The sequence below is a fragment of the Caloenas nicobarica genome, chromosome 8 (assembly GCF_036013445.1).
Source record: "Caloenas nicobarica isolate bCalNic1 chromosome 8, bCalNic1.hap1, whole genome shotgun sequence".
Classification (NCBI taxonomy): domain Eukaryota; kingdom Metazoa; phylum Chordata; class Aves; order Columbiformes; family Columbidae; genus Caloenas; species Caloenas nicobarica.
In genome coordinates this window covers 12181080-12197054 of record NC_088252.1, presented here as the reverse complement: position 1 = coordinate 12197054, position 15975 = coordinate 12181080, and the positions used below count along the sequence as shown (strand labels likewise).

The 15975-nt window shown below is 37.3% G+C and overlaps 1 protein-coding gene across 1 annotated transcript in view; it reads right to left on the bottom strand.

Moving 5' to 3' along the window:
- COL4A3 (collagen type IV alpha 3 chain) overlaps positions 1-15975 on the bottom strand; it is a 62444-nt gene that overhangs the window by 39599 nt on the left and 6870 nt on the right. Inside the window, exons 3-11 of the mRNA XM_065640222.1 lie at positions 8736-8792; positions 5963-6052; positions 4241-4285; positions 3717-3761; positions 3359-3421; positions 2545-2598; positions 1697-1723; positions 1012-1089; positions 27-89 (exon numbers count right to left, since the gene is read on the bottom strand). Coding sequence (XP_065496294.1) covers positions 27-89; positions 1012-1089; positions 1697-1723; positions 2545-2598; positions 3359-3421; positions 3717-3761; positions 4241-4285; positions 5963-6052; positions 8736-8792 — 522 coding nt within the window. The remainder of the gene's footprint in view (positions 1-26; positions 90-1011; positions 1090-1696; positions 1724-2544; positions 2599-3358; positions 3422-3716; positions 3762-4240; positions 4286-5962; positions 6053-8735; positions 8793-15975) is intronic.

Here is a 15975-nt window from a genome sequence, read left to right as displayed (position 1 = left end):
CAAGTGAGACATAAGTTCATACTCACTGAAGCTCCTGGAGGGCCCCGTGGTCCATGTTCCCCAGGATATCCTTGAGCACCCGGTGCACCCTGCATATTAAAAAAGAAAAAGGAATAAATCTCCTGGCAAGACTATGAGCTAACCACAATGCTAAATGCAATGAACTGAATAACAAACATAGGAGCAGCACTACCTCTGGATTTCCTTTTCCTGCCTCAGGAAAACATAGCATTGTAATTCCTCCTCACTACTTCATTGGTTGGCATATGTTTTGAAACATGAGAAAACGTATCTGTTCTAAAACTAAACTCCTCAAGTGAGGATATATGACCTGTTTAACTGCAGACATTCTCATAACCCATATAGCCCTACTGCTGTCCCTAATAAACCTTTAATCTTTCAAATATTCTATGCAATAAGTTTTATACTTTAAAGTTTCATTCTCAAAGAAGTAGAAAATTAAAAATTTGTATTTTCCTTATAACAATGTCCTCCATTTATTGTAACAGTTAAAAGAAGTTTCTGCTCTGCCTTCTCCTATTAACCTCAATTTTTAAAATAAGGATCATCATGTCCTTTGTTAGTATTCCTCTAGAAGCTGAGCTGGTCTAATCTGTTCAGTCTTACTTCAAGGTGAATTTTTGCATTTGGACTAGATAGTTGTTGTAGGTCCCTTCTAACCAAACTATTCCATTCCACTCCATATGTAGGGGTAAACCCCTAAATCTATGACCAGTTTTCCTCCATTTCTAAAGCATTGTTGTTTGTTTGCAACCTGACTTTCCTATCTCATTTTACTAACATGTAATGGACACTATTGCTTCTGATGGCAAAATGAATTAGAGTCATCGTGGTTCAGAAACTAGTGAAATAATTGTAAAAATACTATATATACAATATATAAAACATTTAAATTATATATATAAATGTAATTTTAATATATACACACATTATATGTATTTTTTATATATCTATATATTTATATCACGGTCTGAATTAATTCTGAATTACCTGAAGTCCAGGCATTCCTGGCAATCCAGGATCACCTTTTGCACCATATCCTTGGGTATATCCATCTGCAGGGCACCCCTGGACAATTAGATTAAAAGGAAGATTAAAAGTTATGCTGTAGAACTCCATAGCTGAACAAATCTTCTAATACACTTTGTAGGGAAAGAAGCAACATCAGAATTGCATAATGGTGACAACTGTCCATTATGGATAGTTCTGCCTTTATAAAAGATTTTATTAAACAAAACACAGCCTTTCCAGTTCCCCGTTAGGAACAGTATTCATTTCAGACATACCTACTTTACTCACCCACAGTCCTAACCTTCAGTTTTTTTGGTACTATTTCTCCCCGTAAAATACCCTCTAGTGCATCTGCAGATTTCTGTAAAAATTCATAAGCTGTTTGCAGGAGAGGCTTAGTTCTCTGTGTGCTTGAAAGGGTTAAATTCATTACATGCAATAACAGTAGCTAAAGGAAAAGAAAAATGTTATATATTCTTTTGTAACCTGGGGTGAATGCAACTGGTATGGACAAAGCATGAAAGCTGGTGGTTGCTTGTTCTGGAAAGTAGACCTTCTGCTTCCCATGAATAAGGATGATAAGAACTATTTTCCAGCAGTCAACATACACACAAACTGTTGATTGCCAATAAATGTTTCACGTAATATGGTGTTAGTAACTGACCTTCTCTCCTTTGATGCCAGCAATACCCTAGGGAGAAGAACAATCGTATTATTAAAACAGAAAAGTAAAAGATACAATGGCAAAAGGACACATTCTAAATATTCTCCAAGCTCAGTGCTCTTGAAGTGATCGATTTTCACAGACACAGTGTACAGCCAGTTACATGTTTACTGTGCCAGACTTCAATTTAAGAAGAAATGGCATAATGTTAAAAAATAGTCCAGTCTCACAGTTGCAACTCTACAAGTGAAGGCGGAACAGTTTTGAAGCCTGACCTTAATAAATAAATACATAAAATCAGGAGAGCTGGTAGAGTAAAAATCATGTTTATAAGTTATTAGATTTGGAGCCATTGGAGCTTGACAGACAGCATTCTTTTTCCATTTGTTGTTTAGAAGTTTCTTTTAAAAACACATTTCTACAGAGAGAAAAAAACCCAAATCCTAGTGTTAAAGCAATGCAGCTATAATTAGAAGCTCTGGATTTAATTCCTGGTTCTTATTGACTTAATTAGGCACGAACTGAAACTGCAATCTATTAAATATATATTAGACATCTTTAGAGATATGAGTGGTAAATTTCCATGAGTATCCCTTGAGACATTAAAGAAATAACAGCAGTCAATTAATTTCCATGCACTCACAAACTAAGAAGTTGAGGCCAAATATGCAGCAGATAAAGCATTACTTTTAACTTTGGTTTCTTTACCACACAGTTTTCATGTTAATAAAATGGGGGTACCTATATATTTCAACTCTTGTCAATATCAGCTAATGTGAGTCTTTACACTCAGTGAATGGCTTTATGCAGTAGAAATGCACACAAGCATGAATTTCACAGACACGTACTGGAACACCTGGAGCACCTCTTCTCCCTGGAGGACCTGGAAAACCTCGATCACCCTGAAAGCAGTAGGAGTGAATGTTAGTGCATATTACTGCTTATTATTTGGCCGGATTTTAGCAAATATGATTACAAGAGAAGTTTTTTTGTTATCATACCAAAATTGTGAGTTGTATTACTACTGTATTTGCTAGAAGGGGCACAGCCTGACTTCTGAGACACTAGGCTTTATTAGCTATGTCAGATCAGTTCACTGTTTTACTAGAAATGTATGTTTTTCTGTAGCAGGCATTCTTCTGACTCCCCCTTTCAGAATGCTGGAAGCATTTAGTCATTGCACAAAGTAAAACTAATAAATGTGTAACTCTAAGCCTTTTTTTAAAAATTGCTTTCAGGACTGATGAATTGTCAACTGCAAGCTGGATACTGGTGAAATAAAATGAATTAACTATCTGTCTCTTCTATAACCCATTTCAACAGAAGGACAGGTTCGACAAAACTGATTAGGTCTTCTGGATTTAATGAAAAAGTTTTATCTGTCAAGATATCAAACATTATTCTTACCTTTTTTAACTTTTTAGCAAAGGCCATTAACATGCATCATTTAATTATCAATCTTACACAAAAAGGTAGCACTTTTCCTTCCTCTGGCCTCATGATTCACATTTTTCATAGTTGATAAAGTCACAAACCAAAACAAATCAAAGTTGTTTCAAGGGAAAATCAAAGTCGTATCAGGGAAAAAAATTCAGAATGCATTTTTGGCGATTCCTAAGCATAGCCAAACACAATCTCCATAACATTCAGCTTGGTTTGTACCTTTGTGCCGTTGCATCCTGGAGCACCCGGGTGCCCAGGAGGACCAACTGTTCCTGGTTCACCCTAAAAAGAAGTGCAAAATTGACACAAGCTTTGTTTTTGTATATTTGCATTACCCTACAGCAACACTGAAAGAGTTTATGTTTGAACAGTGTTTCACAAGACTTGACAGATTACAATGTGTTCTTAAATCATTACAATGAGTAAGAACTGCTGATGCTAAGATTGCTATCGCCAAGCTACTTGACAGAGACAATGCTGATGTTGAGACTAGAGCGAGCACATTGGGCTGAAGATAATAATGTACTTAGGAGTGTAGCAAGAGAGAAATGGTTAAATCAGTTTTGTTTTTACTTACTGGAAGGCCTGGGGGACCTGAAAATCCAGGTATTCCTGGGAGTCCCTAATGATGTAACAATAGAGGAATAATATTACATATATTAAGCTAAAGCTCACGATGCAGCTTTCCTTTTGATCATAAGAAGAATGAATGCAAGTATCATTCTATCAGAAGATCATTATTACCTTAACCCTTCTGGCTGTGAACCAAGTATAACGGTAGTTTATGCACTGTTAACATAGACTGGTTTCACTCACAGAAAAAAGACAAAATCAACCCTTCATGGAATTCTAGTCTGACTTTTTCATAGCATATCCCAATACTAAACACATACAGCATGAACCTTGTACATAAGGTGTAGCAAAAAAGGCAAAAGTTCTGAAAAATAGATAATGCACGTGCATACTCTGTATAATAAATTTTAAAAATACATTAAAATTATACGTGATGTTTTGTTGTTATTTTTCACAAATTATTGAACCAAGCTGGTATTTAACATGACATTTAATACATACAACTTAGTTTAAAATACAAATACTTACTCGTATACCTTTGGGTCCAACTAAGCCCATAAGCCCTGGAGAACCCTAGATCACAAATGGAAAACAACTTATTTCAATATAATGCAGAAAAAGCACATATATGTCAACAAGACATGCCATATTATTAATACCAATACCAACACATGCACACAAAACTATATAAATAAATACATGATTTGCCTATTACAGACACTAAAGTACACAAGCATTGAATACAACTTGCATAAATCTTGGCATCTTGCCCTCCTTTTCGGTGTTTACAGAGGATATATCTCATCATTTGTCAAAAAGTAACAGTCAGGGTATGTTGAGGAAGCAGTTGCTACTGAGCTCTTCAAACTGTGAGACCTGGCAGTGCTTCCCCATGAGGAAATAGCTGGAAGCCTCACAAGTACTCAGGAGAGCTTTTCAGCTCCCACATCTGGGTGATGTTCATGTAATGATCAGATATGTGCATGTACCAGCCACTCTCACCTGCACTGACGTGCATGGAAAGCAAAGTCAGGAGCAAGCTGAAAGGGGGCTAAGCAGGATGGGAGAGCACGGCTGAAAGGAGACAGCGAAGCACACCACAGCACAGTTGACACAGAACCTGCTAGAATTGTTTCAAGACATTTAGAGCTCTACTGATTACAAGAAACTTTCATCATTCCCAGAAAGGAAACGGGGAATGTACAGAACTGCATAGCTCCTAAAATCCTGGGCAGCATTACGTTTAGGACAATGTACAGGCATTGAATAGGAAAAGCTGACTGGAATACACTATAATAGATGGCATTCAGGCTGAGATGTTATTGCTAGACAAATTATCCTTGCTTTTTGCCATTCTTGCATAAATTATTATCACTTATTAAAAGGGAAATGCTCTACTAAACACTTTTCAATGAGTTCAAATAAATGGCTCATCAACATGTATGAGATCCAACCATGAGTATCAGTTCCACAAAGGATTGTAAAAATGAGATAGGACAGAATAATGCAACAACACCCAAACAAATGAAACTATAAAAAACCATTTGTTTAAAGGTATGGATAAGTGCTGGAGACACATTAGTGCAGGTCCTAGATATAATGCGATTGTGGCAGTACCTTCTGGATTTATCAATGACAGCAGGAATGCTGTTCCTCAAGAGAAATATAAATAATGTGTTTTTAATGAGCAACTTTTTTTTTCTGCTTATGCAGAAGTCATCGAAAAAAAATCACATTCACCCTCAGTGTAGGCATGAAGGAAAGAAAGTCCAAGTCACTGAAGTCAGTCCCCCCATACTCCAGGCAACTAGGTATTTCCTAAACAGACCAAGATTTATCTTAAAAACCATCTTTCTCTTCAAATTTTCTTAAATCTGTTTTTCATATTTATCTTAGTAGTAGCTTGTTTTGTCTCATTCCAGCAGATATCAGAGTATACTGTTAAAACAGAAATCGAGGTTATGCTGCTAAAATATATTTAGATCCATATTCATTACCTCTGATAGCTCAGTTCAGGTGCTTTAGCACTGGCGAGTGGAGAACTGACAATAAAAGCCCATGTTCATATCAGCCACGTCTACTCAGTCAAAAATGACCACTGTAGCTGGTGACCACACAACATCCCTCACCAAATAGGAGACCCTGAAACAGGTTTTGTTTTGTTTAAAACAGAACTCCCTGACCAGTCACAGCTCATTTTCACAGTCAGACACAGTAGTTTCTCTGTGTCTCATATACACACACACCTACCTTTGGTCCCTGTGGCCCCGGAGGCCCTTCTGGACCAGGAAAGCCCCTATGACCAGGTGGACCTGGAACACCAGGAAAGCCTTTTTCACCCTGTAAACATAAAAATAAAGAAGTTCTTAAAATATCCATGAATTCTCATGTTTATAAGTTATTTCTAAACATTTATTGCTTTCAGTACCTCTTGAGTTCTACATATGTGTCTGCTACTGTGGCAGATATACTACGCTTGCCCATACTGACCTGTTTTTGTGCTCCTGCCTGTGTGTTGTCCAGGCCACATGGTACCACTGAAGTATAATAACATGCTCGTAAGTATGGTTGAAGATATCAGAAGACAACAGTACTCAAGATTTTGCAGAGTACAGAAGTTAACTGGCAGCACGGAAAGTTCAAGAAAGCAGCTGATTCACACCCCTTGTTAATATTTCTATATCATGTTTAGTCCCTACAAGCAACACAAATCCAAATCCATCACAGCAGCCCTAATTTGTAGTTGGCAAACTTAATGGCTTCTTCAGGAAGGAAACACAGAAGATTAAAGCTACACGAATGGCAAACAGGAGGGTATGTTACAGTGGAAAGGGCATTTTCAGTTTTTTAGTTAAATATAATGAATATTCAAGTCTTATCTTGGTTAAAGTTCTTCAAGCCTAGAAACTCATAGAAAATGTGTTTCAGCTGTTTAGATAGCAGCAATTCAGCATGCTCAATGTTACATCAGTGAAGAGCCGCCTATTCGAGATCTTTTACACCACAGCATGACATGAGGGAGAGAGGATGGAGTTAGCCACTCTCTCAGTGTCAATCTTCCTATTGCTTTATGCAGGGAGAGTTATACAAAAAAGGCATTTGAGATTGTGCTATACAGAAGTTCTGGTGTCTTATTATTCGATGGACAAGACAGGATCCAAAAGAAGCCTCAGGGAAGCCAAAATATCTTGGCTTCTTCCTCCGCCAATTCTCACTCCTCAAAATCCCACAACTCACGAGATTTTAAATAGCTTCTGAATTTAAAAAAAAATATAGAACGTAATCCCAGAATATTTTAACACAAATAAAAACAAGAACTACATTACGAAGTGTCTGTGAGATCTGTAACATAACCCGGCACAGCGTTTTATAACAAATCGTTTATTTCATCCACCAGCGCCCCAGGAAAGGCAAAAAAAGGATGATGCTACACCAAGACGTGCCGCTGGAGGGAGTGCGGTACTAAATCACCGAAAAACGAAAGCAGTGCTTGATCCCCCGGTGCCGCGGGCGTGGGGCTCTCCAGGGACAGAGGAGCGCTGGCTCCTCACAGCTTTGCTTCGCTCCAGATAGTACAGACAATTCTATCCACACCTTCTTCTTGACAGATCAACATAATCAGAGGATTCTCAGTTTGGAGAATTTAACATCGCACAGTTGTCAAAACATATTGATTAATGTAATTGTCCTGACTTTCCGAAGTTGCCTGAAAAATTTCATTAGTGTAAACAATGATTAACTCTTACCTACTAATTGCTCAGTTGCTTTAATATGGAACTGATGAAAACAAGCTGCGGTGCTCATTCTTATTAATATTTCTCTTTCAGTGGGCGACATTTTATTCTAATTTTTCAATTGGTCTCAATTTTACCGGTTAGGGCAAAGTCAGGTTGGACCAACTAAAAACGTGAAAAATAAGCCCTGAGATTTTACTAAAGACATGAGTATTCTCCTTTCCCACTTATGAAAATATGTTTTAATAATGAACAAATTTACTTTGAGAGAACTTTTATCCACCACTGAAATGAAGCTTCCTAAAGGCAAGGCTAGCAGTGTCTACTATGGTGCTATATGACTTTTTTTTTGGTAATAGAAGTAGAGGAGGAAAGTTGTAAGTAATTCTTTATCAGCCAGATGTATCGATCAGTGAAAGTAATCACAGCCATAAGTCTATATCGAGATCTGGCATCTACTGATAAGGTTTAGTACAGCAACACTGTGTCCACAGCCTGAATTACAACCATGACTTCTTTAATAATGCCCCTTTCATTTGTGAATCAGTTGTTTTTCCAACTACAAGCAGGAGTTTGAAAGAATTTTTGGCATTTGTGTAATTCAGGTTTGTCTAAAAGCCACTCGGAGACTCTGCCAAGCTGCTACTGGCAACAGCCAGAGCTGCGGCTCTGTTAGTTTTGATGGGTTTGATGCTGTTCCCTCACTGCTGGCAAGGGGCTTGCGATCAGGACCCAGAAACTCATCCCCCGTGTCGATCTGCAGGAGATTTATCTGTTTGATAACAGTGCATGTAGTTTTCCTTCAGGAACCAGAAAAAGTCAGGGGGGGGAAGGGGGGAGATGGGCAAGGTCCAGAGATAGAAACAGGGAAGCAAGCACTCAACCTGACACTCTGGATGGCATTATGAAACTTGTAACACGGGAGCTGCTGCCAGGGCAATAGTATCCGTGGGCATTTGTTAGGTGTTTGTGAAAGGGACCTAGTGCTTCAGACAGTCGTTCTTCTGTTGGCGTTCAAACATCATGCAATGCTGTAAACAAACTAATGCATTAAAAAAAAAAAAAAAAAGAAAAAAAGAAGTAAAGGTCTTCTTAGTTAAACAGTGTACCCAGTGTTATTTTAACAGATTTTTTTGTAAGGTAATGTATTCCTTTTACAATTCTCTGTAGACTCTATTGGCAGAATACCATCATACAACAGTTTTGCTCAGTATATAAACTCAACTAATGTATTAACAGTTCCCAGGTATAAGCCAATCTTAAAAAAAGAAAAAAGTCTTTGTTCTTACCTTATTACCTTTCATGCTATCACAAAAGCAGGGACTTTTACCTTTGCATACACAGCTCTGAAAAACAAAATGACAAAACTTAAAATTATTTTTTCTCATTTTGCTGTTTGGTGAGGAGCAAATGAGATCTCAGTGGGTTTTGGAAGGTAACTATTTCACAGATAATAAAACTTAAGAAAAAAAATATTTTGTGAAGAGTGGCAATTCTCAACAGCAGAAAAGAGCTCAATATTCCCCTGTACTGTCCTTCAAGACAGATAAGGGCACTAGTTTAACTTTGTAGTTGGGTTAAAGGCTAAGAAGCCGTGCTTAACACCACCAGCATTAAAATATGAGTACAAATTCTAAAATTCAAGAGTTTGGGCTCACAGCATTAAAAATCGTGATTCTTTAAAAAACTTTCTATAGTAACAAACACATATACTGATATTGTTTTAGATTACAATGATACTATTTTTCTTTTAATCTATTAACCAATAATTTTCTAACTTTGTGACTGCATTCACCTTCTAACACTGGCTTGTGGTACCCATTACAATTACAAAAGCCTCTCAACTTTGTTGTTTCTTAATTCTGGATATTTCCTGAGCCAAGCTGTGTGACAGTGAGTGCCCTCACACAGGGATGTCCCTACTCCCAGGCTATAGCTGCTACCATCATGTCCGTGTCCTCAGGTGAACCTGGAGGGCCCCTTGCAGGGCTGAGTGTTGAGTCCCTGACCTCAGCTGCCAGAGTATGGCATGGCTACCTAGGAGCAGCTTTGATTTGGGAAAGTTCAATGACTAACCAAGTATGAACAGATATCCAGTTTTTTATTGTTCACACTTAAGTGAAACAAACAAATAAACAAGCAAACAGCTCAAATAAGGATATTCAGTATGTAATGGGATAGACAGCATGACTAAATTAGCAATCTCATGTACTGGGTAGTCTTGGTAGCAGGGAGCTCAGCGGAGCTGCAAAGCGCATCTGAGATCTTGGGTGAATAGAACACGTAACCCTTCTGTGCCCTGTCCTTGCTACAGCTGCCATGCACTCAGCACCTGAGCCAGCCCAGGCTGGCTGGGATAACTCCGCAAAGCACTTTTCTACACTCATGCAGACATATCCTATTTCAGCGGAGGGGAGGATAAAAAAAATAATCCTTTGTTAACATAAGTATTATACATACTAAAATATCATTTAGGTTATTGAAGCCATGTATTTCCTAAATATCTGGAGTAAACTGCATTTACTGTCCTTCTTTGTACACTTAAGTTCTTCCTTTTGTTTTTGAAGCTCTTGCTGAATTACTTTTTCAATTGCATCACTGTAGAAAGAGGATTATTTTTCGGTTTATCCTCCCAATTTAGTAGATATGTTTATCACAAAGATGTATACTATGGTATAGTTACAGACAATAAGAAGGGGACAAGTACCACATTGGTTATGAAGCTATTTTTTTAGGTTGCATAAAATTCAGAAAAGCAGCACTGCATTTTTGGTTGCAAGATTAAAGCCTTTAAAATGGTATAATATGAAATTTCTATTTAGATCTTGAAGACAGAATTAATTAACCCCTACAGCTGGCCATAACACAACAGCAGCACTGTTCCAAATATATAACTTTTCCAGTGGTGTTCTTGGGAAACAAAAGACAGAGGAAAAAATATTCTCTGTTACATTTTAGAATGATAGTGTCAGATTGACACTAAATTTAAATTTTCCTGTAGCAATCTGTTCAGGTAAAACATTTTACAGAATTAAAAAGCATCTTCCCACAAGCTAGGACCGATTTCTTCTATCTTTATAATCCAGAACTGAGGTATGTGGTAGCAGCTAGCTGCCTTCATTTCCTACACAGTTCATGGTGTTTGTCTCTTTCCATTGACTGCACAAGGAAACTTGACATCTAGTTTGGAACTACTCATCCAACCTTTTTAAGTGTCTCTTTTAGGATGGAGGAAAGATGCTGCAAGTACTTGCTGTTGTCTGTGGACTAGGCAGTTACTGACAGTAGCTGTCTTTTAGGTGGCTGAATTTAGGTGAGATGACACCAACTATTAATTTAAAAATAGGTGCAGAGGGTATTCCTCAAGTGAACAGCTATTTAAACATTCATTTCCAAAATAAAACAGAAATCAGAATTAGTCAGCCATGAAAAGCAAATTCCCCAAGAAATTATTGTCTGCCTGTGTTCTATAGACAGATAAATAGATGATTACTTGATGTTTTAAGCTAGATTTTCAAAAACTTGCAAAAACTAAATACTTAATTCTTTGACAATTTAAAGAAGACACTTTCTTCCCCTGATCTGACAGCTAGAATTCAAGTGGTGCTGCATCAGAAACTTGGAAAACAAAGGTAACATGTAAAACAGAAACTATGTGACTATACTACCTTTACTGTTATTTTAATCAATTTTATTATTTCACCAGAGACATAGGAATAAACACTAGTGTAAAATTAACAAACAGTATCCTGATTTATCCTCGGAGAGGTCTGTCGCTTTGGCACTGGGTAATCTAAATTCACCAAGTAAGTTATATGACAGCTATCTTAAGCCTTTAGGTGTAAATACCAATGATAAAGTGACATGCATCTCAAAATGAATTTGATATAGTCTATAAGACAACCCATTTTCTCATTCCCTAATCAATAACAACACTTTCCATCCCAAAGTATTCTCTTCAAAATAGATGACACAGGCTGTTGGTACGTTCCTCCTAAGCAGTATAAAAATGGTAACTGTTCAGTGTTCAGCATCTCAAGGTAAGCTGTAAACACCGTACACAATAAAAGTAGTCTTAAATTGCAGGCACTGCATTTTACTGCTGTACACGGCTGGTGAGTGACTCAAGCTACTACATCCTTAAGGCTTGCAAATGAAAAACTGTAAATTAAGTACAAGACCTATGAGACCCATTTACTCAGCACTCAACTGCAGAAGCAAAGATTTGGCTTACAGATTTAGAGACACATGTCCGAGTCCAGGAAAGGTTCTGTTTATTGAGGAAAAGATACCTACAGTATTTCAAATTCTCTGGGTTTCTTCATTGTAACTAGGAGCACATCCTGGCTGACCATGGAGAGCTTTTCTGAGAAACAGCCCCCGCTGGCTTCTGATCTACCTAGTGTCAGTTATTTACCATTATAATTCTACAGACCTTCATGGAGTTGCACCTTATTTCTGCCTGTAAAAGTAAAGCTAGAAGCAGATTTTTCACAGTATTTGTATGCAAAGCACGGTTTTCAGGACACACAGCGAAATCACCAAATGAAATTACTTTCCTCTAATAGGTATAATCTGCAGAAGACTTGATATGGACAGATACAGAAGAAACTTTTAACTTACAATCACAGATAATTCAACGTGAAGCTAAATGCATGAACATGTAGAAACTTATGATGCTATATACATCACTAAACAAGGTTATTAAACTATTTAAGAAAAAGAGCTTTTGGTCTTCAAGAAGTCAGAATGCTTAGAATGTGTTTAATTTGCCATTAGTAAGCTTTCAGATCAATTTAGGTCTTTTCGTGTACGCATATCACTTTAAACTAAACTGAAAAGCCCAAAGATGATTTTACATTACACAGTCAGTTAGCTGGATAATACTAAATATTTTGGCATATGATATTTACATAAGATTAGATTCTGCCTTCTGTAAAGGAGCTTTGAACCAAAAAATCATTGCTCACTTATACTACTAGATGTTTCCACATCCTTGCAAGATGCCTGCAGCTCCTTTATCAAAGTACTATAACAAAACAATAGTGTATTGCCAGTTCATATAATAATGAAATTGAATATTAGTTATTATTATTTTATTCAAAATCCTCACAGTAATGTCTACACAAGTAAATGCATTACCAAAGCCAGAGGTTTACTGTATGGTTTTCAGTTTTGTGATTTTTTAATAATCACCTACATTTATTGCAAATATTTAGGTATGGTAGATGGCACTAGATTTTTGATCTAAAAATCTAGGCCAAAGGATAAAGTCAGGTCATTATATGAATAACAAATTAATTCACCAATGAACAAAATTTTTTTTAAAAACCAACACTCTTGGAGTAACTTATAGAGGAGCTCCTTTTGAGAGTGTTTTGAGTGATCGTTGTGGTATTCTATGTTCTTTAGATAATTACAGTTGTACACACTGAAGCACATTTTCTGCAGCAGTTAATGTTTTGTTCAGTGGGTGCAGCCTTATCTATAACACCAAACTGCCCTTGCTACACTGTGGGATTGGATTCTGTGGGGCTCTGACCTCTTCCTGCCTCAAATTCAGAAACTAAATTAAGCAACTCCTTAAAAAGTGTTCTAGCCCTCTCCTTCATTGAATTCCTCAGAGAAATTACTAAGAAAGCAGAAATAACATACTGCAGACTGCATTGTCACCTATACAAAGCTTTATATAGATTCAGCATGGCACTGCTACTCCCACCATTGAGTTGTGGCAATGTGATTTGGGGTGTCAGAGAGGATCTCGCACAGCTCATAGCACTTCACCAACAGAGCTAGTTATATGAAGTATGGCAGAGAATGTATTTGGGATGTCATTAAACCTGAATATGTCAAAGGATGTCACAAAGCATTAATGTAAGAAAAAAAGCAAGCAATGATAGGCATTTCTATCAATAGCACAGGCTTTGAGTCCTGTCACTCACATTTGTGGGGCAATACACTCATACTGCAATTAGTTTAAATGCAGGAAGATGGGGAACAGAAAAACAGCCACTGAGGGTGATGAGCCAATATTTCTTCATTGATCTCTTTCTGGAATGACATATATGATGACAGAAGAGTCAGAGTATTTGTTTGCTTTTACAGATCCAGAGAAGATCAGAGTAGGTCAGCTATGATTTCAAAATACATACTTGTATTAAAAATACTGCATCCAGGACAAAGACGCAGCCAAATGTGTTGCTGCAGGCAACAGGCACCTTATTCTTTATGTTTCAGATGAAGACATCAAGACCACACAGGGTGATGAGTAATGAAGACATTCAGATGAGAGCTGCGATGAAATTAAATGTATTCTGTAGGAATATCATAATGTGGTTGCAGTGGTGTTTAACTTTACACTTCTGGCCTGATTGGCCTTTAATTTCATGGGTGAGCTCCACTGATTCCAGAAGTAAATCCTGGTTAACATAAATGAAAGATGACTGTGCAACATGAGGAATTTTAAGATGAATTAAAAGTAGTGCAAGTGATATCCATTAATTACTCTGGACAGTAAAAATAGCCCAGGTGTCTTCTCTCAAGTGAGCAGTGAAGCTGTCACTTTCCTTCACTGGTGGTTCCAACGGCTGATCAGGCTCATTTTTAAAAATTCAAACCTGATTTTTCATTTAGACTTGATTTTATAAGCATCTCACCTGTCCTGGCACTAGGTCTTTATCTTCCAACTTCAAGGATCACTAAATTAGAACTCCATCAAACATGGAACAAGCCTTATTGGTTAAGATCTATTTTTCCGTGATGCCAGTTCGTTTTTTTTTTTTCTTTTCCACCTTTCCGCTCAGCAATGGTATCCTGAGCAGCCTACAAATATGCAGGTCATCACAGTGGTCCTTTCCAAGTGGAAGTAAATTATCAGTTAATTTCCAGTTTTCTGTAATTTCACTTAAATTCCAATACCTATTAAAAATTATCAGTGAGCCAGCTCCTTTAAGAGTCTTGATTATGAATTTTCAAGGCTGCTGACACACCGAGATTTCTGAATTCTTCCTGAGCTCTCTCAGTGCAGAGCAATCACTTTACACATTCCAGCTGTGTCTATAAACTACAACTAAGCACATAGAATAATACTGCTCAAATAGCTGATGTTACTATAGTGCTTAAAACGACAAGGACCCATTTCTCTAATGTTCTCTACTACATGTTTTCTATTACATCTAATGAAAGCAGGTGTAAAGCATTATGATTACAGTATGTGGCAAGTTTTGCTTTAACATTACAGTACAGACTTGTGCTGGGGTAGGTATGCTGCACAGAGGTGTGAAATGCTGCCCCTTCTGAAGGACACTATGGTGGTAGCTAAAGCTCCTACCTTGGACACAAGTTATGTTTTTGTAAATTTATCCTAACCTGCTCAAGCAGCAGATCTGAGAGCAGAGCTGTATAGAAAAAAGTTCCCACTGTGGAAAAGGCCATATAAAGAAAATATTTTCTTCTGAGTCTGATGCACCTGTGTTAGGATACTTACTTAGACTAGCACAGTCAGTAATTCTATCTAGACATGGTTAGTAGATCTGTGACCCTGGCAGCATACTCCTCGTGTTACACAACCATATATCACCATGTAGCATACAAGGTATTGGAGAATGAAGTCCCCTCACTCCAAAACATTGCTATCAAAACAAAATACCAGTCTCACAATTACAATCTGTATACTAAAAGTTTTTCATGCATTCTAAGCATCAAACATGAATTCATTAAAATTATCAAAGACCACGAAGAACTTTGTGTTTTTTTAGTGATTGCTGGACCAGTACAACAAAACCAAATTATTAAGCCTTCAGTAAGTATAGACAACATAGAGCAGAAATAGGAGATGATGAGATGAAGGAAAATATGTCAGTTCCCAAACCCTGAAACATTGTGTAGTCACTTGTGAACTGGAAGGCTGCCAGACATTCCTACCTTAGGAGACTTCTGTTAACTGCCATGTATGCTACCAGCATTCACTGCATTTTGCCTATCAGTTGAATACCTAGCACCTGACAAAAACTATTGTATTTTGACTTTCCATTATAAAGAAATACGCCTGTAACTTTAACTAATAAACGACTTGGTCAATAATGTCTAATGTAGGGAGAGTGGCTCTCAAAGGACACAGTGGAAGACAACTGTTATGCTACAGACAATGCAGTTGTTGAATACGCTCCATTAAAAACTTGTGATGGGAACCTCGCTGGGGAAATAACTACTGAATCAACATCCCCCCTTGGTCACAAGGGCCTTGTATTACCGCTTCTGTGCTGCTCTCAGTTTGAGGTACAGAGAAGTCCTAAACATTTCTGATCATAGAAAAACCCTTCATAACACCTTACAGAAGCAGGATTTTGTGTCAAATTTAGAGACACACAATTTGTCACCACACAATGTGAACACACAACAGGTGTCACTGAAGCTGATAAGAATTTCCTTACTTTCTATCCTTAATTGTAAACTGTCAGGAGTTATTTTGGAAAGGATTTGTTCTTTTATATAAAGATATATTTATAATGGTATTTGCAAACCAACTAT